Below are 22,838 nucleotides of genomic sequence, written 5' to 3'. Positions count from 1 at the left end.
GTTAGCCAAGGGAGCATTTGTGAAGGCCGAAAGCATGGCATGGGATGTGTGGATTCATGCTTATTCACATAGCTTGCTCAGTTGTGGCTATGGCCTTGAAGGCTTCCATGGTTGTATGGCAATGGTATTTTTTTCTGAATAATACATGATGATGGATGCTTTTGGAGGCTGTGTTTTTCCCTCAATGAGGGTTTCCTAGAGTATATCTTGTGTCACATTTTCTGGGTATGTTGTCTATTTTCTTGCATGTGGATTTTAATTCCATGTTTATTTCAGATCTATTATGGGTTATGTGCAAACAGTTATATTCTTTGTTGCCAAGTTTCCTTACAAGTGGTATCAACATTGCTTTTGATGCAACGACAAATGGGCCCTACAGAAACTCCCCGCAAAAAATGGGTTTTATAGTCTTCTAGAAATGGGTACCAATATATTTAAAGTTGGGTACCTAATTTTTAAAACATGCTTTGGGCGGGTGCCTGAACTATAACAGGTACTTGATTTGTTAAAACCGAGTAGCTATTTCTGAGAAGATCTCATTCTTCAAAATTGACTTCTGCAAAATTACGACCCAAGTTTGTGCTATTATCTAAAAATAAAGTATTATTTAACATGGAATAAATTTTAAATATTTATTTAAATTATTGAATAAATGAGGATAGCATGTTTAAGAGAAATAAAAGTCAGCACATTTATATTAATTCTAAATTAATAAAAGGTCCAATGAGATGAGATTAATTATTCAAATGGAGGAAATATAGAAGATAAATATAAATAAATGATAGTATTGCATTAAATGGGTGTTCAACTTTCATTAAATTGGAGTGCTTCCAATTTAAGATGGTACATGTAGCCACCACTATAGAGAAAGTATGGACTCAAATCAAACTCTCGGTAAAGTAGAGCACAAGACATCAAATTATCTTATTACGATCAAGGAGACCAATAGTCACCCAATTCCCAAATAGATTATGCCCTTTATAGCTCCAACATCATAATAAAAAAGAAATCAAAATATGAAAAGAAGCATAGAGGGAAAGGGGGTAATTATCTTGCCAAGTAGAGTGCTCACCTTACTATTGATCACTTGAAAGAGTTGTCACAAAAGATGGCATTGAAAGAGTCAAATAGGGTGATAACCCATTAACCAACCTATTAGAAGGCACTCCCAATGATCAACATTATTTTTATTAACATGGTAAAGTCTAGCAAGATTGTCTTACCCAACGATGGGACTTTAGAAAATTGTTATGTATGCCCCGTAGATGAGATTGAGCATATGTGCATGCAAAGGAGAGAGAGTGTGTCAAGGATGGTATCTTCCGACAAATAATCCATGCTTTAGCATTGTGCCTAATCCATACAGAGAAAAGATATGTGAAAGGGAGAGATGAAGTAGTAATGCCAAGATTTGAGGATAACCTAGTAAGCATATCAAGCCCACAAAGAAAAAGTTCCCTAAGAACAACTCAAAATCCATATTCACTAATCCATGAGAAAGATTTTAGAGTGTGCAAGGATAGGTCAAATTGTCTAGCAAGTGTGTGTATGATGCTAGTCAACCAAATCCAAGACATATGAAAAGAAGGGGAATATGTATGCCCTCCCATAAGATGAATTCTTTTTATAGTGTTTTTATCTCAAAATTTTAAGGAAGTGATGAAGAAATATAAAGAAATCTCAGTATAGAAATAATATCCACAAGAAACACCCAGTTCAAACCAAAGAGCTCACAACCCTACGAGGTCATGGGAGGGTAGGGAGAAATGAGATAACGTATAAAAAGTGAAAAATTAAATCCTTGAATAGGATAACACAATATTACGAGTCTCCCAGGTAAGTGATCTATCTACCATGAAAACATACTTTCTAATAATATAAGATTGGATGTTACATGACAAGAAAATAATATTGAACTAAAGGAAATAGCGAATCCTTGAAATAATGAAAAATATGGACGATGTTTGCTTGTCCCCCCAGTTTAGGGAGAAGTGAAAAGAGGACCTGCTAGACTACTCACAAAGCAGAATATGTATGACAATGAGACCCTAAGACAGAAATTGACAATGTTACATGGTGCGAAGAAACATAATAGGGACCAAAATATTATTTAAATAGATGCAGATTAACATAGATATCATTATAAGGAGATACATGAATAACCTTATTATCAACAATTTTTTGAATCTTAAACTACAAAGCTTGACGATCATTAGTAGAGGTTTTGACTATGTTTCTTCCGAAATTTTGAAAGATCAAATATTACTTTGACATCACTATTTAGTCAAAAGAAAATATCATTATGTCCAATTTGCAGCTACAAAAAAATGTAACAGTATTCAAAACCTCAAGCATATATATATATATATGTCTGTGTGTGTGTGTGTGTATATGTATATATGTATATATGTATGTATATATGTATATATGTATATGTATATATATATATGTATATGTATATATATATATATATGTATGTATATATATATGTATGTATATATATATATATGTATATATATATATATATACACATATGTATATATAGTGTTGGAAAACATTGGATGTTTTAAACCATCAAGACTGTAATTCATAATCAAATTTTAATTTTATTTAGTATTTTGATTTGAATTTGGAAAATTAAGCATTTCCATTCTGTAAACTATTCAGAAAAAATTGACGATTCTCACAAATTTACAAATATAATATTGAAATTTTCTAGAAACAAAATTATATTCAAATCCTCAAGCCTATATAAGTCATAATTTCTGAGTTATTACAATTTTGATTACAAGGTTCGGTTTATATGAGCTTATAGAATTCTAATTCAGAAGTCTATTCTGCCTGAAGTCATTCAAATGACAAAAGAACATTGAATGGGATGTGTAGGCGGAGGGCGCATAATTTGCGTCGAGAGATATCTCATGTAAAGCTTGTCAATGTCACAGGTTAAATTCAATGGCTAAACAGTAACCATATGGATCCACTGTCCATTTCTGTTTTGTGGTATTTGAAAATATGCCCTATTTCATTGAATGCTTAAAATGTTTGGAATTTTTCCACACGAGATGATCAATCACGACTCTTGGGGGGATAGGAATGAAAAGATTCAAGTTTGTACAAAACCAGTCGATTAGAGGAGAGGTACTTCGTCGGTCGATTACTTTTGGCGGTAATGAGTGAACGAATCAAATTTGGCTTTCCTAAACTGGATTCATTAATCTTATATTTCATTAATGGATGGCCATGCTAATATTCCGATAATCCAACTCACACTTCATACAAAAAGCGAGCCGAGCTTAAATTTGAATACACAACAAAAACAACGAATGTAGTTCCTATGATATTTGTATTGTTGTATCTCCTTGGAGTTGATGTTATCTAGTGAAGAAATTGAGAAAGTTTATTACAGAAAATCAGAAATGATTTTAGAACTTTTCTTTGAGTCTCGTAGCAAATAATGATGACGGTGTCATCCTGAAATAGTGGTCCCTAGATACTACCATGCTAACCATAGTTAACAGTGCAAGAATTAGTAACATCACCATGGAAATAGAAGAGAGAACAAAAGCCATTGTACGAGCAACGGGTTGCTTCACATTCTCTGCATATCTCAGTGCGGCCACTGATGTTGTCGTGATTGGATATGCGCATGCCCACCATATCATTGATACTTTCTGTACAGTGTTCCGGAAGAAATCGATTCTCATTATCTGAAAGTACAAAGGTGAAGAAAGTTTGTGTAATTAGTATTCTAATTCAATTAATCTGATGCGAAATTCAAATTTTATTTTTTTAATTGTGCTATCTGATCACAATACTCACCAAGGCGGAGCATAAGAAAAGTGAGAGGAAAAGCAGCATCTTGGAGAACGTATCGAACGTTCTCGATATTTCTTCCCATGCGAGGCTTGCCGAGCTTGGAGCTGCAACAAATAGAAAGAACACTGGGAATATCTTTCTAGAAACAGTGATGTCTGAGGAGAGTCTCTGGTAAAGTGTTATGAACACGACCGCATAATGAATGAATCCCACAGTAAAAAGAAACAGTGCAATTTCTCTCCAATCTACGTTTGCTGCGACTCGGGCTAAGACAAAATTTCTGATTACGGAAAAATGAGTGGATGGGTTTGCGACTCGAGCCAGTGACCTCTTTCCTTTGGTGAACCGTTGACCATAGATTTTGAGCTCTAAGATTGCGATGGGAGACATAAACATTAAATGATGGCGTATAAGATTAAGTTGCCTAGAGACCCCCTAAGAGCACTTCAAAGTCAGATTTGAGGCATGAAATGGCCTTGTATGGGCACAAAAAATGGAGGACAAGCAAAGCTCTTCTATTGGGCTATAGAGCACTTGGAGATCTTTCTGGAAATGTAAATGATTCCTCAATCAAAGTCCCAGATCAAAAGTTATTTGTATTGGCAGTTGCACTACCATTTCTAGATTCTTCTAATTTTACATCGACTTTTGATGTGGTTTTTAGAACCTTCTAGTTTGGGAGAAGGTACTATTGGAGAGTTTTTCTCTAGGATCAGACTACATTCTAAACACATAGGGCACGTCTTTGAGTCTATCCTCATTACTAAATGTAAGAGGATATCACTTTTGTTATTAATATTTCCTTTTTCCTATTGTGTTCATTTTGGTCTTGGATTGTACCCTCATCATATTACCATGGTAAAGTCTAGAAAGATTGTGCTACCCATGTACAGGACTTAAGAAAATTGTTATGTATGGCCCATAGATGATATTGAGCATATTTGCATCGAAAGGAGAGAGAGACCCAATATCAAGGATGCTCTCTTCCAACAAATAATCCATGCTTTAGGATTATGCCTAATCCATAAAGGGAAAAGATATGTGAAAGGGATGGATGAAGTAGTAATGTAGAGATTTGACGATAACCTAGGAAGCATATCAATCCCATAAGGCTAAAGTACCCTAAGAACTACTCAAAATCCATATTTACTAATCTATGAAAAGGATTTGAGAGTGTGCAAGGATAGGTCAAATTGTCTAGCAAGTCTGTGTATCATGCTAGACAACCAAATCAAAGACATATGAAAAGAAGGGGAATATGTATGTCCCTCTTAAGATGATTTTTCATTATTATTTCAACATATTAAGGAAGTGATGAAGAAATATAAAGAAATCTTAGAATAGAAATAATATCCACAAGAAACACCTATCCCAAACCAAAGAGCTCACAACCTTATGAGGTCATAGAAGGGTAGGGTGAAATGAGACACTATATAAAAAGAAAAAAGGTAAATCCTTGAAAAGCATAACACAATATTATGAATCTCCAAGGTAAGTGATCTATCTATCATGAAAACCCACTTTCTAATAATATAAGAGTGGATGTTACATAACAAGCAAATAATATTGAACTAAAGGAAATAGTGAATCCTTGAAAGAATGAAGAATATGGATGGTGTTCACTTGTCCCCCAAGTGTAGGAAGAAGTGAAAAGAGGACCTACTATACTACTCACAAAGTAGACCATGTATGACAATGAGCCCCAATGATAGAGGCTCACAACGTTACATGGTGCAAAGAAACATAATAGGGACCAAAATATTATTTAAATAAATGCATATTAACAAAGGTATCATTATAAGGAGATATTTGAATAACCTGATGAGAGTGAGATTTTATATCAAGGTTAATACTATGTTTATGGTTAGTGTGTAGTTTTATTAAAAAAGTTATGCTCATCAAATTATTGAAAATTTTGTTGTAAAATTTATCTAACTAAATAATGAAATGATAAATGGATACGATGGTCCAGATAATTTGGAGCAGGGGATTTAAAATTACATTTTATTTCGATGGAAACATTACTTATTGAAAAACACAAATAGAATTTAAGAGCTTGTCTACATTTAAATGTCATAATTACGGCTAAGGTTGTATTAAGGATAAATGGTTATGTATGACTATTTAGGATTAGAGATTGAGTTAAAGATAGTATTAAAGAGTTGAGCTTACAATTAGAGTTACAAGAATCTAGGAGTTAGAGTTAAAATTATGGTTTTAAGGTAATGAAGCGCATTAAATACTTAGTTTTATGTTTATGGTTTAGATTAAATTATTGAACAATTATGGTTATGTTGAGCTTAGACTTAGGAATATAGTTAGTTTTAACTTTTTCTAATATGGTTTACAAAGTAATTTATAATTAATTACTATTTAGTTGAAATAAATCTAAAATATCAATGTAATTACATGTTTAAACAATCTAATTTACATCTATCCAATCATTCAACATTGTAATTTTTATTAAATACATCGAAACATCTAAAATAATAATTTTTAAGTGAACATCTACAAAAAAAAATTATGAACATATATCAAACTATTTAAATGAATAGATACAATAATTTAAAGATAAAACTATTAACAATGGAAACTTACAATTCTACATATTAAATGTGAAAATAAATAAATAAATTCAAAAAATTACAAAGTATGAGACTAAAAACAATGAAATAAAATAGTAGAAAACAAAGAAAAATACTTGGTACACTAAAAAAAAGAGGGGGTTAGAAGAAATCTGAAATCGAGCTCTTGTTTCCATGCTAAAATCAGGGTCCCATTTTACACTCCAGTAAAAATGACTAGAAACTACCCGCAAAAAATGGGTTTTATTGTCTTCTAGAAATGGGTACCAATATATTTAAATTCGAGTACCTAATTTTTAAAACATGCTTCGGGCGGGTGCCTGAACTATAATAGGTACCTGATTTGTTAAAACCAAGTAGCTATTCTGAAAAGATCTCATTCTTCAAAATTGGCTTCTGCAAAATTACGACAAAAGTTTGTGCTATTGCCTAAAAATAAAGTATTATTTAACATGGAATAAATTTTAAATATTTATTTAAATTATTGAATAAATGAGGATAGCATGTTTAAGAGAAATAAAAGTCACCACATTTATATTAATTCTAAATTAATAAAAGGTACAATGAGATGAGATTAATTATTCAAATGGAGGAAATATAGAAGATAAATATAAATAAATGATAGTATTGCATTAAATAGGTCTTAAACTTTCATTCAATTGGTGTGCTTCCAATTTAAGATGGTGCATGTAGCCACCACCTTAGAGAAAGTATGGACTCGAATAAAACTCTCGGTAAAGTAGAGCACAAGACATCAAATTATCTTATTATGATCAAGGAGACCAATAGTCACCCAATTCCCAAATAGATTATGCCCTTTATAGCTCCAAGATCATAATAAAAAAGAAATCACAATATGAAAAGAAGCATAGAGGGAAAGTGTGTAATTATCTTGCCAAGTAGAGTGCTCACCTTACTATGGATCACTTGAAAGAGTTGTTACAAAAGATGGCATTGAAAGAGTCAAATAGGGTGATAACCCATTAACCAACCTATTAGAAGGCACTCCCAATGATCAACATTCTTTGTATTAACATGGTAAAGTCTAGTAAGATTGTGTTACCCATGTATGGGACTTTAGAAAATTGTTATGTATTACCCATAGATGAGATTCAACATATGTGCATGCAAAGGAGAGAGAGTGTGTCAAGGATGGTATCTTCCAAAAAATAATCCATGCTTTAGCATTGTGCCTAATCCATACAGAGAAAAGATATGTGAAAGGGAGAGATGAAGTAGTAATGGCAAGATTTGAGGATAACCTAGGAAGCATATCAAGCCCACAAAGAAAAAGTGCCCTAAGAACAACTCAAAATCCATATTCACTAATCCTTGAGAAAGATTTTACAGTGTGCAAGGATAGGTGAAATTGTCTAGCAATTGTGTGTATGATGCTAGTCAACCAAATCCAAAACATATGAAAAGAAGGGGAATATGTATGCCCTCCCTTAAGATGAATTCTTTTTTTAGTGTTTTTATTTCAAAATTTTAAGGAAGTGATGAAGAAATATAAAGAAATCTCAGTATAGAAATAATATCCACAAGAAACACTGAGTCCAAACCAAAGAGCTCACAACCCTACGAGGTCATGGGAGGGTAGGGTGAAATGAGACAACGTATAAAAAGTGAAAAATTAAATCCTTGAATAGGATAACACAATATTACGAGTCTCCAAGGTAAGTGATCTATCTACCATGAAAACCTACTTTCTAATAATATAAGATTGGATGTTACATGAGAAGCAAATAACATTGAACTAAAGGAAATAGTGAATCCTTGAAATAATGAAAAATATGGATGATATTTGCTTGTCCCCCAAGTGTAGGGAGAAGTGAAAAGAGGACCTGCTATACTACTCACAAAGAAGAATATGTATGACAATGAGACCCTAAGACAGAAGTTGACAATGTTACATGGTGCGAAGCAACATAATAGGTACCAAAATATTATTTAAATAAATGCAAATTAACATAGATATCATTATAAGGAGATACATGAATAACCTTATTATCAACAATTTTTTGAATCTTAAACTGCAAAGCTTGACGATCATTAGTAGAAGTTTTGACTATGTTTCTTTCGAAATTTTGAAAGATCAAATATTACTTTGACATCACTATTTAGTCAAAAGAAAATATCATTATGTCCAATTTGCAGCTATAAAAAATGTAACAGTATTCAAAACCTCAAGCATATATATATATATAGTGTTGGAAAATATTGGATGTTTTCAACCATCAAGACTGTAATTCATAATCAAATTTTAATTTTATTTAGTATTTTGATTTGAATTTGGAAAATTAAGCATTTCCATTCTGTAAACTGTTTAGAAAAAATTGACGATTCTCACAAATTTACAAATATAATATTGAAATTTTCTAGAAACAGAATTATATTCAAATCCTCAAGCCTATATAAGTCATAATTTCTGAGTTATTACAATTTTGATTACAAGGTTCGGTTTATATGAGCGCATAGAATTCTAATTCAGAAGTCTATTCTGCCTGAAGTCATTCAAATGACAAAAGAACATTTAATGGGATGTGTAGGCGGAGGGAGCATAATTTGCGTCGAGCGATATCTCATGTAAAGCTTGTCAATGTCACAGGTTAAATTCAATGGCTAGACGGTAACCATATGGATCCACTGTCCATTTCTATTTTGTGGTATTTGAAAATATGCCCTATTTCGTTGAATGCTTAAAATTTTTGGAATTTGTCCACACGAGATAATCAATCACGACTCTTGGCGGGATAGGAAGTTGAACTATAGATTGTAGTTGCAATCTGAGGACGTGCTTGTATGCCGTCTGAACGGAATGAAAAGATTCAAGTTTGTTCAAAACCAGTCGATTAGAGGAGAGGTACTTCGTGGGTCGATTACTTTCGGCGGTAATGAGTGAATGAGTCAAATTTGGCTTTCCTAAACTGGATTCATTAATCTTATATTTCATTAATGGATGTCCATGCTAATATTTCGATAATCCAACTCACACTTCATAAAGAAAGCGAGCCAAGCTTAAATTTGAATACACAACAAAAACAACGAATGTAGTTCTTATGATATCTGTATTGTTGTATCGCCTTGGAGTTGATGTTATCTAGTGAAGAAATTGAGAAAGTTTATTACAGAAAATCAGAAATGATTTTAGAACTTGCCATGGTGACAATTGTAGATCATATTGTACAATGTATCTAAATAAGGACTAGCAAGAGCCTCGGGATCTTTTAGCTTGCAAGAGAACTTTTCTTTGAGTCTCGTAGCAAATAATGATGACGGTGTCATCCGGAAACAGTGGTCCCTAGCTACTACTATGCTAACCATAGTTAACAGTGCAAGAATTAGTAACATCACCATGGAAACAGAAGAGAGAACAAAAGCCATTGTACGAGCAATGGGATGCTTCACATTCTCTGCATATCTCAGTGCGGCCACGGATGTTGTCGTGATTGGATATGCGCATGCCCACCATATCATTGATACTTTCTGTACAGTGTTCCGGAAGAAATCGATTCTCATTAGCTGAAAGTTCAAAGGTGAAGAAAGTTTGTGTAATTAGTATTCTAATTCAATTAATCTGATGCAAAATTCAAATTTTATTTTTTTAATTGTGCATCACCAAGGCGGAGCATTGGAAAAGTGAGAGGAAAAGCAGCATCTTTCTGGAAATAGTGATGTCCGAGGAGAGTCTCTGGTAAAGTGTTATGAACACGACCGCATAATGAATGAATCCCACAGTAAAAAAGAAGAGTGAAATTTCTCTCCAATCTACTTTTGCTGCGACTCGGGCTAAGACAAAATTTCCGATTACGGACAAATGAGTGGATGGGTTTGCGACTAGAGCCAGCTACCTCTTTCCTTTGGTGAACCGTTGACCATAGATTTTGAGCTCTAAGATTGCGATGGGAGCCATAAACATTAAATGATGGCGTATAAGATTATGGCTTCTAGGACCATTGGCTTCCTTGACGATGTTTGTCCAACTTCAGTCATATCCAATATTTAGAAATCACTCAAATTTGCACTTTGATGTCAAACATGATATGCTACAATTTACATGTCGAGTTCATTCATCGCTGTGCTATGTTACTATCTTTTTTTAAACTGTGAGTTCCTTTTAATTTTTCACTTTTATTTATGTTTTAAAAAAAATTATTTTTCATTTGTCAGATTAATATTTTTAATATTTTCATTAGATAAAGTGGGATAGAGTCCGAATCTTTTGACAAAAACTAACATCATTACTAGTGGATAGAAAGAGAAGCATTCACAAAAGGTGAGGTCCTTTAAAAACTAATCTATTAGACAAGTAGAAATGAACCAGTACTAATTAGCAACCAGCAACTAGCATGGGCCAAAAACTAATAGACACATGCCAGCATCAACCCTCAGCACAATATAAGGGCCACTACTTTTTCAACTCCTTGAGCATAACCTAGAAGGAGTGCTATGCAGAGGGTCTAGAAGAAGCCTAAGCCTTAGGACCAACCTCTTGCTTAGAAATCAGCTGAAGATCCTCATCTTAACCATGAATTTCCCCTCTCGTTTTCCTTTATTATATCCTTTCCTCCAACTCACTTTGAATCTCACCAATGGCCTTCTCCACTCTATCTTGGATAGTCTTTGTTGAGTGGCCAAATGCTTGACCTAATCCCTGGGCTAAAACTCAAACTGCCTCATAGATGCCAAAGCAATGAGAATTTCACTCTTTTGTTCTTTAGAATGCACTAGGGCACAAATCTCAATAATTTTTGATTTTGATATTTCCTCGCTGTGCAGTTTCTCCTCAAAATCTCTTCCCAATTCCCACAATGCTTCATCCTTCTTCCCTTTGGTAGAGTCCTCTACCTTCCATTCTTCTTTAGCAAGCACCTCCAACTTATTAATCTTCTTTTCCATTATTTGAAGGTGGAAGAGAAGCCACTTGGTGATATTTTTGAGTATTTTATGATAAATGCACAATTCACTAGAATTGAGGACCAAAGTCTCTAGATCAATACTACCATCAATAGTGTTAGGAAGAAGGGTACGTAAAGAAGTCTAAGCGATATGAGGATCCTCAAAATAACTAAGCTAAGTTTTAGTGGAAGGAAATAAAAAGGAGGTGGAAGGCATGTTAGGTTTAGAGTAAGTAGTATAATTCATTAGGGTCCAAGTAGACTTAGTAGACTAAGAGGAGCTAGAATCAAAATCGTCCATAATTTTTGCAATGTCTTCTTATTGCTCCCATTGCACAATAATCCTATAGCTGGCTTTACAGGTTAGATTAATCCTATTACCTAAAATAAATGGAACATATTGGGGGCTTGGGGAGCCTGTAACTAACTAGCAGAGGAGAAAATAGCTATAAAGACCAAATTAATGTGCTCTTTAGAGAGGGTGGGGGTAGGACCCACTTAATGGGTCAAAATGTATTTTGAAACTCATAAAGATGGTAAAAAAAACTTTTGTACAAAGGGAACCCACCCTTAAGCTTATTTTTTAATAGAAAGTAACAATGATGAGAAAATCCAATAAGGCAAACAAAGCTTCACATTCCTTCCAAGGTGACTAAGCATGGGGTAAAGATGGGAAAGGAAGTTCTTTTAGCTTCGTTCCAATGTGGCGAAACTAATTTAAGAATTTTGCCACCACTTTCTACTCTCTTGGTAGTTGTTCACAAGTGAAACCATTTGTAGGTTTAGAATATTCTCCTCTAGATCCAAGAATAGATGAAATCCTCTTAAAATAAAATCTTGGTTTACCTAGGGATTTTTGTTCCCTATATACTCAAATCTATAATTGTAATAATATATTCCAATATCGGTAAGAAAGAAACTACCCCTATGGGGATCAAGTTACCATCCTCCAAAGATTTTACATTTGTTTTAAACCATTGTAGATTGTACCCATTCATCGTTTAAACATTACAACGTGCCATCAAAATTTAATATTTTTGGAAAAAAAATTACTTGAAAAGAATTGTGTGAGGATTGATGACATGTAAATTAATTTATTAAATATGAAAATTTTAAAAATTTATTAAAGTTTTAGTGAATGTCACTATTTAATGTTTAATATATAGTTTTGACTAAGAAATAATGGAAAAATAGCAAATGAACTCATAACACTATAAAATTTACATTTTTGGAATTAGAATAGTAAAACCTATAATGGTTTTTTGTTTTTTCAAAAATTTCAATGGGGATGATCATACAAAAATTATGACAATCCCTGAAATTGTCGATTAAATGCCATAGTTAAAAATTCATTCATAAAGGCATAGGCTTGGTGGGACCAAGCCTGTGCCATGTCTTTCCTAAAGGAAAAATCTTGTGCAAATTTGTGTCCATTGAAAATTCTCACACATGACACTAGAATCCGGCACCCGATTTGCAATTCAAAAATTGGGCACCTGATTTAAATTTAGCTATTTACAAAATTGGGAACCCAATTTTTAAACAATTTGGTACCTAATTATTTAAAAATTGGGTGCCCAATTTATAATTAGAAACCCAATTGTTTTAAAATTTGGGTACCTAAGTTTTAATCAATCGAGTACCTAATTTAATGTACACGTGTTGCCCCAAAAGATGCCCCATGGACCGTTTCCAATGGTTGCAATGATTGAACAACAATTTTGACCTACAACAATGAATTTTTGTCATAGTTATTCTATTATCTTGTCTTCTACAATTTGAAAACTATTGATTTGAGTTCAAAACTAGTGCAACCATGCGATCAAAACAATGAAGAAAGAAGAAAATAAAAGTTCTAACAAATGAGTAGATTGCAAGACAAAAAGAGAATGTAGCACAATGTCAATTAGAGAGAGGAAAAATAATTAGAAAGTTGAGCAACTTTTTAAAGGAGAAAGACATTGAGGATACCATGATGGATGAAGAGGCTGAATAAGAGAACCCAATACAAGGAGATTCAGTTGCACATTCTAGTCAAACATTCAATATAGGTGTGTCTCCAAACCCTCGAGATTTTTCATCATGATGAAATTGGTGACTTTTTAAAGGCAGGTTACAATTTAAATGATTTAGATTTTCTTCATGATAATAGATTGCCAAAAAATAATGCACAACAAACTCCAATGAAAATGCATGCTCCAAAAGAAATAACAATAAAGAATGAAGATGAGCTTCAAATTTCAAATAATAGTGAAAATAAAATGCCAATTGAAAATAAGAATTGTATGAGTGTAGACATGGAAACACCAATTATCAAAAAACATGTGAGAATGAAATTAAAGTTCTTGAACATAATTTCCATTTTCCTAATGATGTGCTAGATAATCTTGAGGGATTGGTTTATAGAGACAAATCCGAATACATGCTAATAGATTATATCGACATTTTTTTATAATAAGAAATTTGGTTTTCAATGTCAATTGATTTTGAAACTAATTAAAATGTCTAAAAGATGAAAAGTAATGAAAAGGTTAGGAATGCATGCAAAATCCAAGAACAAAAATGTGTCTTTAACACAAGTTGTATCCACTAATGCTAGTGCCTTTGATGTTATCAGAAAGAGAAATCACTCTAAAGATAATTCTTATGTAGCACAATGAGCAACAACGGTAGCTCTAGTTAACAAATCAACAAATGACAAAATATTGATTAATTACATAAGTGCATATCTTAATGTGAATCATAAGACTTTAAAAAGAATTGTAAAGAGAAGGGATAAGTTTGAATGTAATACAACAAATATTTTGTGGACTTCTAGTGGTAGACTTGTAAGATGTGATATGAAACTTACAAGTGAAGTTAAAAGTTTCATTGAATTTTTTTTGGCATGATAATACAAAAGTATCACCTAATTCAAGAGATGTTATTAAATTGAAAGTTGTCTCAAAAATACATGATCCACATCCTGAACACCTTTTGGATGTGACTCAAACTAGATTGTTCAGAAAATTTGTAGATGGTAAGGTGTTAACTATTATCATTAGTCAAAGATTTTTTGAAAAGTGTAAACCATGGTATGTAAGGATTAATAAGGATAAAATCACATGTTGTAAAAACTCATGTTCAATTTCATTACCATTATGATGTATTTTGATCTATACATGGTACCATGCATAGTAAAGAAATGTTGCAGGAATGTGGTAGTTTCTGTTTAATGTGTTTTTATTTCTGGATACCTATTTGGGTCAAATAGAGGTTTCACCTCTCATAGTTCCACTATTAAATTTTTGGGTTAGATTTTCCCAGCACCTTGGAATACGTGCTAATGTAAAAAATAGGTTATTCTATAATTGAGCCATAATTATGACAAGTTAGAGGGGTGATTATAATTGTTATTTGAAGCGTTCTAAAAAATGAATCAAGTAAAAAATCTTTAAATTTGAAAGTTATTGCAGTTTTAAGTTGCCTAGAGACCACCTAAGAGCACTTCAAAGTCAGATTTGAGGCACTAAATGGCCTTGTATGGGCACAAAAAATGGAGGACAAGCAAAGCTCTTCTATTGGGCTATAGAGCACTTGGAGATCTTTTTGGAAATGTAAATGATTCCTTAATCAAAGTCCCAGATCAAAAGTTATTTCTATTAGCAGTTGCACTACCATTTCTCGATTCTTCTAATTTTACATCGACTTTTGATGTGGTTTTTAGAACCTTCTAGTTTGGGAGAAGGTACTATTGGAGAGTTTTTCTCTAGGATCAAACTACATTCTAAACACATAGGGCATGTCTTTGAGTCTATACTCATTACTGAATGTAAGAGGATATCACTTTTGTTATTAATATTTCCTTTTTCCTATTGTGTTCATTTTGGTCTTGGATTGTGCCATCATCATATTACCATGGTAAAGTCTAGTAAGATTGTGCTACCCATGTATAGGACTTAAGAAAATTGTTATGTATGGCCAATAGATGATATTGAGCATATTTGCATCCAAAGGAGAGAGAGACCCAATATCAAGGATGCTCTCTTCCAAAAAATAATCCATGCTTTAGGATTATGCCTAATCCATAAAGGGAAAAGATATGTGAAAGGGATGGATGAAGTAGTAATGTAGAGATTTGATGATAACCTAGGAAGCATATTAATCCCACAAGGCTAAAGTACCCTTAGAACTACTCAAAATCCATATTTACTAATCTATGAAAAGGATTTGAGAGTGTGCAAGGATAGGTCAAATTGTCTAGCAAGTATGTGTATCATGCTAGTCAAGCAAATCCAAGACATATGAAAAGAAGGGGAATATGTATGTCCCTCTTAAGATGATTTTTCATTATTATTTCAACATATTAAAGAAGTGATGAAGAAATATAAAGAAATCTAGAATAGAAATAATATCCACAAGAAACACCTAGCCCAAACCAAAGAGCTCACAACCCTATGAGGTCATAGAAGGGTAGGGTGAAATGAGACACTATATAAAAAGCAAAAAGGTAAATCCTTGAAAAGCATAACACAATATTATGAATCTCCAAGGTAAGTGATCTATCTACTGTGGAAACCAACATTCTAATAATATAAGATTGGATCTTACATAACAAGCAAATAATATTGAACTAAAGGAAATAGTGAATCCTTGAAAGAATGAAAAATATGGATTGTGTTCACTTGTCCCCCAAGTGTAGGAAGAAGTGAAAAGAGGACTTGCTATACTACTCACAAAGTAGACCATGTATGACAATGAGCCCCAATGATAGAGGCTCACAATGTTACATGGTGCAAAGAAACATAATAGGGACCGAAATATTATTTAAATAAATGCATATTAACAAAGGTATCATTATAAGGAGATATGTGAATAACCTGGTTATCAAAAAAATTTTGAATCTTAAAATGAAAAGCTTGACAATCATCAGTAGAGGTTTTGACTATGTTTCTTTCTACATTTTAAAAGGTCAAGCATTACTTTGGAGTCACTATTTAGTCAAAAGAAAATATCATTGTGTCCAATTTATAGCTATAAAAAATGTAATAGTATTAATGATCAGGGTTAGGTTTCTCAATTTTAATTAGTGTTAGTCCAAGGATTAGAATTATGATGAGAGTGAGATTTTATATCAAGGTTAATACTATGTTTATGGTTAGTGTGTAGTTTTATTAAAAAAGTTATGCTCATCAAATTATTGAAAATTTTGTTGTAAAATTTATCTAACTAAATAATGAAATGATAAATGGATAGGATGATCTAGATAATTGGGAGCAGGGGATTTAAAATTACATTTGATTTCGAGGGAAACATTACTTATTGAAAAACACAAATAGAATTTAAGAGCTTGTCTACATTTAAATGTCATAATTATGGCTAAGGTTGTATTAAGGATAAATGGTTATGTATGACTATTTGGGATTAGAGATTGAGTTAAAGATAGGATTAAAGAGTTGAGCTTACAATTAGAGTTACATGAATCTAGGATTTAGAGTTAAAATTATGGTTTTAAGGTAATGAAGCGCATTAAATACTTAGTTTTATGTTTATGGTCTAGATTAAATTATTGAACAATTATGGTTATGTTGAGCTTAAACTTAGGAATATAGTTAGTTTTACTTTTTTCTAATATGGTTTACAAAGTAATTTATAATCAATTACTATTTAGTTGAAATAAATCTAAAATATCAATGTAATTACATGTTTAAACAATCTAATTTACATCTATCCAATCATTCAAAATTGTAATTTTTATTAAATACATCGAAACATCTAAAATAATAATTTTTAAGTGAACATCTACAAAAAAAAATTATGAACATATATCAAACTATTTAAATGAATAGATACAATAATTTAAAGATAAAACTATTAACAATGGAAACTTACAATTCTACATATTAAATGTGAAAATAAATAAATAAATTGACAAAATTACAAAGTATGAGACTAAAAACAATGAAATAAAATAGTAGAAAACAAAGATAAATACTTGGTACACTAAAAAAAAGAGGGGGTCAGAAGAAATCTGAAATCAAGCTCTTGTTTCCATGCTAAAATCAGGCTCCCATTTTACACTCCAGTAAAAATGACTAGAAACTCCTCGCAAAAAATGGGTTTTATAGTCTTCTAGAAATGGGTACCAATATATTTAAAGTCGGGTACCTAATTTTTAAAACATGCTTCAGGCAGGTGCCTGAACTATAACAGGTATCTGATTTGTTAAAACCGAGTAGCTATTTCTGAAAAGATCTCATTCTTCAAAATTGACTTCTGCAAAATTACGACCCAAGTTTGTGCTATTACCTAAAAATAAAGTATTATTTAACATGGAATAAATTTTAAATATTTATTTAAATTATTGAATAAATGAGGATAGCATGTTTAAGAGAAATAAAAGTCAGCACATTTATATTAATTCTAAATTAAGAAAAGGTCCAATGAGATGAGATTAATTATTCAAATGGAGGAAATATAGAAGATAAATATAAATAAATGATAGCATTGCATTAAATGGGTGTTAAACTTTCATTAAATTGGAGTGCTTCCAATTTAAGATGGTACATGTAGCCACCACTTTAGAGAAAGTATGGACTCGAATCAAACTCTCGGTAAAGTAGAGCACAAGACATCAGATTATCTTATTATGATCAAGGAGACCACTAGTTACCCAATTCTCAAATAGATTATGCCCTTTATAGCTCCAAGATCATAATAATAAAGAAATCACAATATGAAAAGAAGCATAGAGGGAAAGGGGGTAATTATCTTGCCAAGTAGAGTGGTCACCTTACTATGGATCACTTGAAAGAGTTGTTACAAAAGATGGCATTGAAAGAGTCAAATAGGGTGATAACCAATTAACCAACCTATTAGAAGGCACTCCCAATGATCAACATTTTTTGTATTAACATGGTAAATTCTAGTAAGATTGTGTTACCCATGTATGGGACTTTAGAAAATTGTTATGTATGACCCATAGATGAGATTGAGCATATGTGCATGCAAAGGAGAGAGAGTGTGTCAAGGATGGTATCTTCCAACAAATAATCCATGCTTTAGCATTGTGCCTAATGCATACAGAGAAAAGATATGTGAAAGGGAGAGATGAAGTAGTAATGCCAAGATTTGAGGATAACCTAGGAAGCATATCAAGCCCACAAAGAAAAAGTGCCCTGAGAACAACTCAAAATCCATATTCACTAATCCATGAGAAAGATTTTAGAGTGTACAAGGATAGGTCAAATTGTCTAGCAAGTGTGTGTATGATGCTAGTCAACCAAATCCAAGACATATGAAAAGAAGGGGAATATGTATGCCATCCCTTAAGATGAATTCTTTTTTTAGTGTTTTTATTTCAAAATTTTAAGGAAGTGATCTATCTACCATGAAAACCTACTTTCTAATAATATAAGATTGGATGTTACATGACAAGCAAATAACATTGAACTAAAGGAAATAGTGAATCATTGAAATAATGAAAAATATGGATGATGTTTGCTTGTCCCCCATTTGTAGTGAGAAGTGAAAAGAGGACCTGCTATACTACTCACAAAGCAAAATATGTATGACAATGAGACCCTAAGACAAAAGTTGATAATGTTAAATTGCGCGAAGCAACATAATAGGGACCAAAATATTATTTAAATAAATGCAAATTAACATAGATATCATTATAAGGAGATACATGAATAACCTTATTATCAACAATTTTTTGAATCTTAAACTGCAAAGCTTGACGATCATTAGTAGAAGTTTTGACTATGTTTCTTTCGAAATTTTGAAAGATCAAATATTACTTTGACATCACTATTTAGTCAAAAGAAAATATCATTATGTCCAATTTGCAGCTATAAAAAATGTAACAGTATTAAAAACCTCAAGCATATAAATATATATATGTGTGTGTGTGTGTGTGTATATGTATATATGTATATATGTATATATATATGTATATATATATATATATATATATATATATGTATGTATATATATATATATGTATGTATATATATATATATGTATGTATGTATATATGTATGTATCTATGTATATATGTATATATATGTATATATATATGTATATATAGTGTTGGAAAACATAGGATATTTTCAACCATCAAGACTGTAATTCGTAATCAAATTTTAATTTTATTTAGTATTTTGATTTGAATTTGGAAAATTAAGCATTTCCATTCTGTAAACTGTTCGGAAAAAATTGGCGATTCTCACAAATTTACAAATTTAATATTGAAATTTTCTAGAAATAGAATTATATTCAAATCCTCAAGCCTATATAAGTCATAATTTCTGAGTTATTACAATTTTGATTACAAGGTTCGGTTTATATGAGCGTATAGAATTCTAATTCAGAAGTCTATTCTGCCTGAAGTCATTCAAATGACAAAAGAACATTGAATGGGATGCGTAGGCGGAGGGAGGATAATTTGCGTCGAGGGATATCTCATGTAATGCTTGTCAATGTCACAGGTTAAATTCAATGGCTACACAGTAACCATATGGATCCACTGTCCATTTCTGTTTTGTGGTATTTGAAAATATGCCCTATTTCATTGAATGCTTAAAATGTTTGGAATTTGTCCACATGAGATGATCAATCACGACTCTTGGTGAGATAAGAAGTTGAACTATAGATTGTAGTTGCAATCTAAGGACGTGCTTGTATGTCGTCCGTACGTAATGAAAAGATTCAAGTTTGTAGAAAACCAGTCGATTAGAGGAGAGGTACTTCATTGGTCGATTACTTTCGGCAGTAATGAGTGAACGAGTCAAATTTGGCTTTCCTAAACTGGATTGATTAATCTTATTTTTCATTAATGGATGGCCATGCTAATATTTCGATAATCCAACTCACACTTCATACAGAAAGCGAGCCAAGCTTAAATTTGAATATGTTGATATTGTGAAGGGAACCAATCATCTTTGTTCCCTCCAATAATCGAGTCGCTTGGTTTCCAAAGATTCTTCATTTGTAATATTATTGGAGCCCATTTATATGCTGCTCCTTCTCATTTTGTAAATAACTTTTTCTTATTTATTCAATACTTTGCAGTCTGGACGTATCCACTATTGTGGTGAACCAGGATAAATCCAGTGTTGTGTATTTTTTCTTATTGTGACATTTAATTTCTTTTTTTAAATCCTTTCAATTGGTATCAGAGCACGAGGTGTGCAGATTGGAAAATCAGTGTTGAATTATCTGGAAAGATGGAGGATTTGAAAATAGAGAAATTTACAGGCAAGAATTGCAGCCTATGGAAAGTGCAGATGCGTTCCTTGCTGGTTAAGCAAGACTTGGCTCTCGCAATCGAAGGAAAGTCTAAGAAACCGTCTACAATGACTGATGAAGATTGGCAAAAGATGGATGACAAGGCTATGGCATCCATTTTTCTCTCACTACCGAAAAATTTCTTGTTCAATGTCTCAAATGAGACGTCAACGAAAGATGTTTGGGACAAACTTCAGAATATGTATCAAACGGCGTCGGCTGCAAACAAAATCTTCATTATGAAGAAACTCTACAAATTGAAAATGAAGGAAGGGATTGCAATGTCAAATCATATAAATGATTTGAACACCCTATTATGTCAAGCGAGCTCGGTTGGTATGACTCAAGATTACGAATCCAAAGAAATCATCTTGTTATGTTCTTTACCTGACAGTTGGGATCCCGTAGTTATAGCTGTAAGTACTTCAAGCTCTACGAAGTCAAAGCTTGCCTATGATGAAGTTGTTGCCACTTTATTAAGTGAAGACATGAGAAGGAGTAACAAAGACTCCTCGTTCGGTGATGCTCTCACTATGGTCAGCACTGAGAGAAGAGGAAGAAGCCATCATAGAGGAAATAATAATTACATTCAGCGCAGATCAAAGTCACCCAATCATTCAAGGTCAAGAGGTAGGAATGGTGAATGCTGGTTTTGTGGTAAGCCTGGCCACACAAAGAGAAATTGTCGAGCTTACAAGAAAGCACAAGAAAATGTGAGAAACATGGAAGCAAATACAGCCTATGAGAAAGATGAAAGTGCTTTAGTTCTTTCTACAAGTGACACAAAATCATATTCTTGGGTGATAGATTTCGGAGCTTCTTTCCATGCTACTTCATGTATAGATTATTTCACAAACTACCATGGTGGTCAATTTGGAGAGGTATTTCTTGGAGACAACAAATCCTGTGAAATAGTTGGCAAAGGTGACATTTTGTTACTCCTGGAAGATGGAGGGAAATGGTTGTTAAAAGATGTTCGCCATGTTCCCAAATTAAAGTGAAATCTAATTTTAGTTAGTCAGCTCTTTGCCCAAGGATATTATCCATTCTTATATCCGGATACTTGGAAAGTTACCAAGGGTTCGAGAATAATTGCCAAGGGAAACAAAGTTGGCAATCTTTATCTCCTTGAGAAGCCTACTGAAATAGGGGCTGCTATGATAGTCATGGGCAGTGATGCAACACTTTGGCATCAAAGATTTGGCCACATGAGCAAAAAGGGCCTTGAGATAATGCTCAAAAGGGATCAACTACTAGGTCTCCAATCAACAAACTTGCAATTTTGTGAACATTGTCTTTACGGAAAACAAAAGCGGGCCACTTTCTTGAAAGATGGACATGATCTCAAGGAGATACCATTGGAACTTGTACACTCAAATGTCTTTTGTCCGGCTGAGGTAAGCTCTTTAGGAGGTTCAAATTTTTTTGTTATATTCCTTGATGACTGTACTAGGAAAGTATGGATATATATGATGGCGAATAAATCTAAATTCTTTTCTAAATTTAAAGTTTTCAAAGCTCTTGTTGAAAACCAAAGGGGCCATAAGATCAAATGTTTAAAAACGGATAATGGAGGTGAGTTTTGTTCGCTGGAGTTTGACAATTATTGTGCAGATAATGGTATTCGTAGGGTGAAAGTTGTGCCCTACACCCCTCAAGAAAATGGGGCAGCGGAAAGACTCAATAGGACAATAATGGAGAAAGCTCGATGTATTCTTTCTAATGCAAGATTGGGAAAAGAATTCTGGGCTGAGGCATGTAATACAGCGGTATATCTCATTAATCAAAGTCCTTCTTCAAAGTTGAACTTCAGAATTCTAGAAGAGGAATGGGAAGGTAGAAGACTCTCTTATTCTCATCTTAAAGTTTTTGGTTGTCAGGCTTTTGCACATGTGCCCAAAGAAAAAATAAGCAAGCTGGATCCTAAATCTGAGCCTTGCATATTCGTTGGCTATGGAGAGGATCAGTTTGGCTTCAAGCTTTGGAGCTTAATTGATAAGAAGATTATGAGAAGCAGAGACGTTGTCTTCAATGAGAAAACCTTTCTAGCATTAAATTCTTAGGAAATGTCTGAAAAGAATTTGTGCCAATCGCTGCACAAAGGAATGTTGGATTGAATCCACAAACAGTTTCTAACACTATTTCATATACTCCCACCTATGTACTATTTCCAATTTTTTCATCTTCTTCCACTCCTGGGAACACAGGACATGATGATAGTTCTACACAAGAGTTTTTTGATATCTCTTCTCATGACAGGAATTTG

At 32.8% G+C, this 22,838-nt stretch overlaps 1 protein-coding gene across 1 annotated transcript; it reads right to left on the bottom strand.

Moving 5' to 3' along the window:
• Positions 1-3,267: 3,267 nt before the first annotated feature.
• LOC149579933 (S-type anion channel SLAH1-like) lies at positions 3,268-4,209 on the bottom strand. Its single transcript, XM_089802763.1, has 3 exons — positions 3,823-4,209; positions 3,510-3,710; positions 3,268-3,378 (listed from the first exon to the last, which is right to left on the bottom strand). The coding sequence occupies exons 1-3, from the start codon at positions 4,207-4,209 to the stop codon at positions 3,268-3,270; spliced, it is 699 nt and encodes a 232-aa protein (XP_089658889.1).
• Between the last annotated feature and the right edge of the window lie 18,629 nt (positions 4,210-22,838).

This window comes from Cupressus sempervirens, chromosome 1 (genome assembly GCF_028749045.1).
Source record: "Cupressus sempervirens isolate cs-2001-9-10 chromosome 1, ASM2874904v1, whole genome shotgun sequence".
Classification (NCBI taxonomy): Eukaryota; Viridiplantae; Streptophyta; class Pinopsida; order Cupressales; family Cupressaceae; genus Cupressus; species Cupressus sempervirens.
This window is presented reverse-complemented; position numbering and strand designations above follow the sequence as displayed.

Excerpts from the sequence above, each read along its gene's own strand:
- LOC149579933 (XM_089802763.1), bottom strand. The coding sequence starts at position 4,209 with ATGTCTCCCATCGCAATCTTAGAGCTCAAAATCTATGGTCAACGGTTC. Across the intron at positions 3,711-3,822 it reads TTTTCTTATGCTCCGCCTTG|ATAATGAGAATCGATTTCTT; the intron begins GTGAGTATTGTG and ends TTGTACTTTCAG. Across the intron at positions 3,379-3,509 it reads TTCTTGCACTGTTAACTATG|ATAACATCAACTCCAAGGAG; the intron begins GTTAGCATGGTA and ends TTTCTTCACTAG.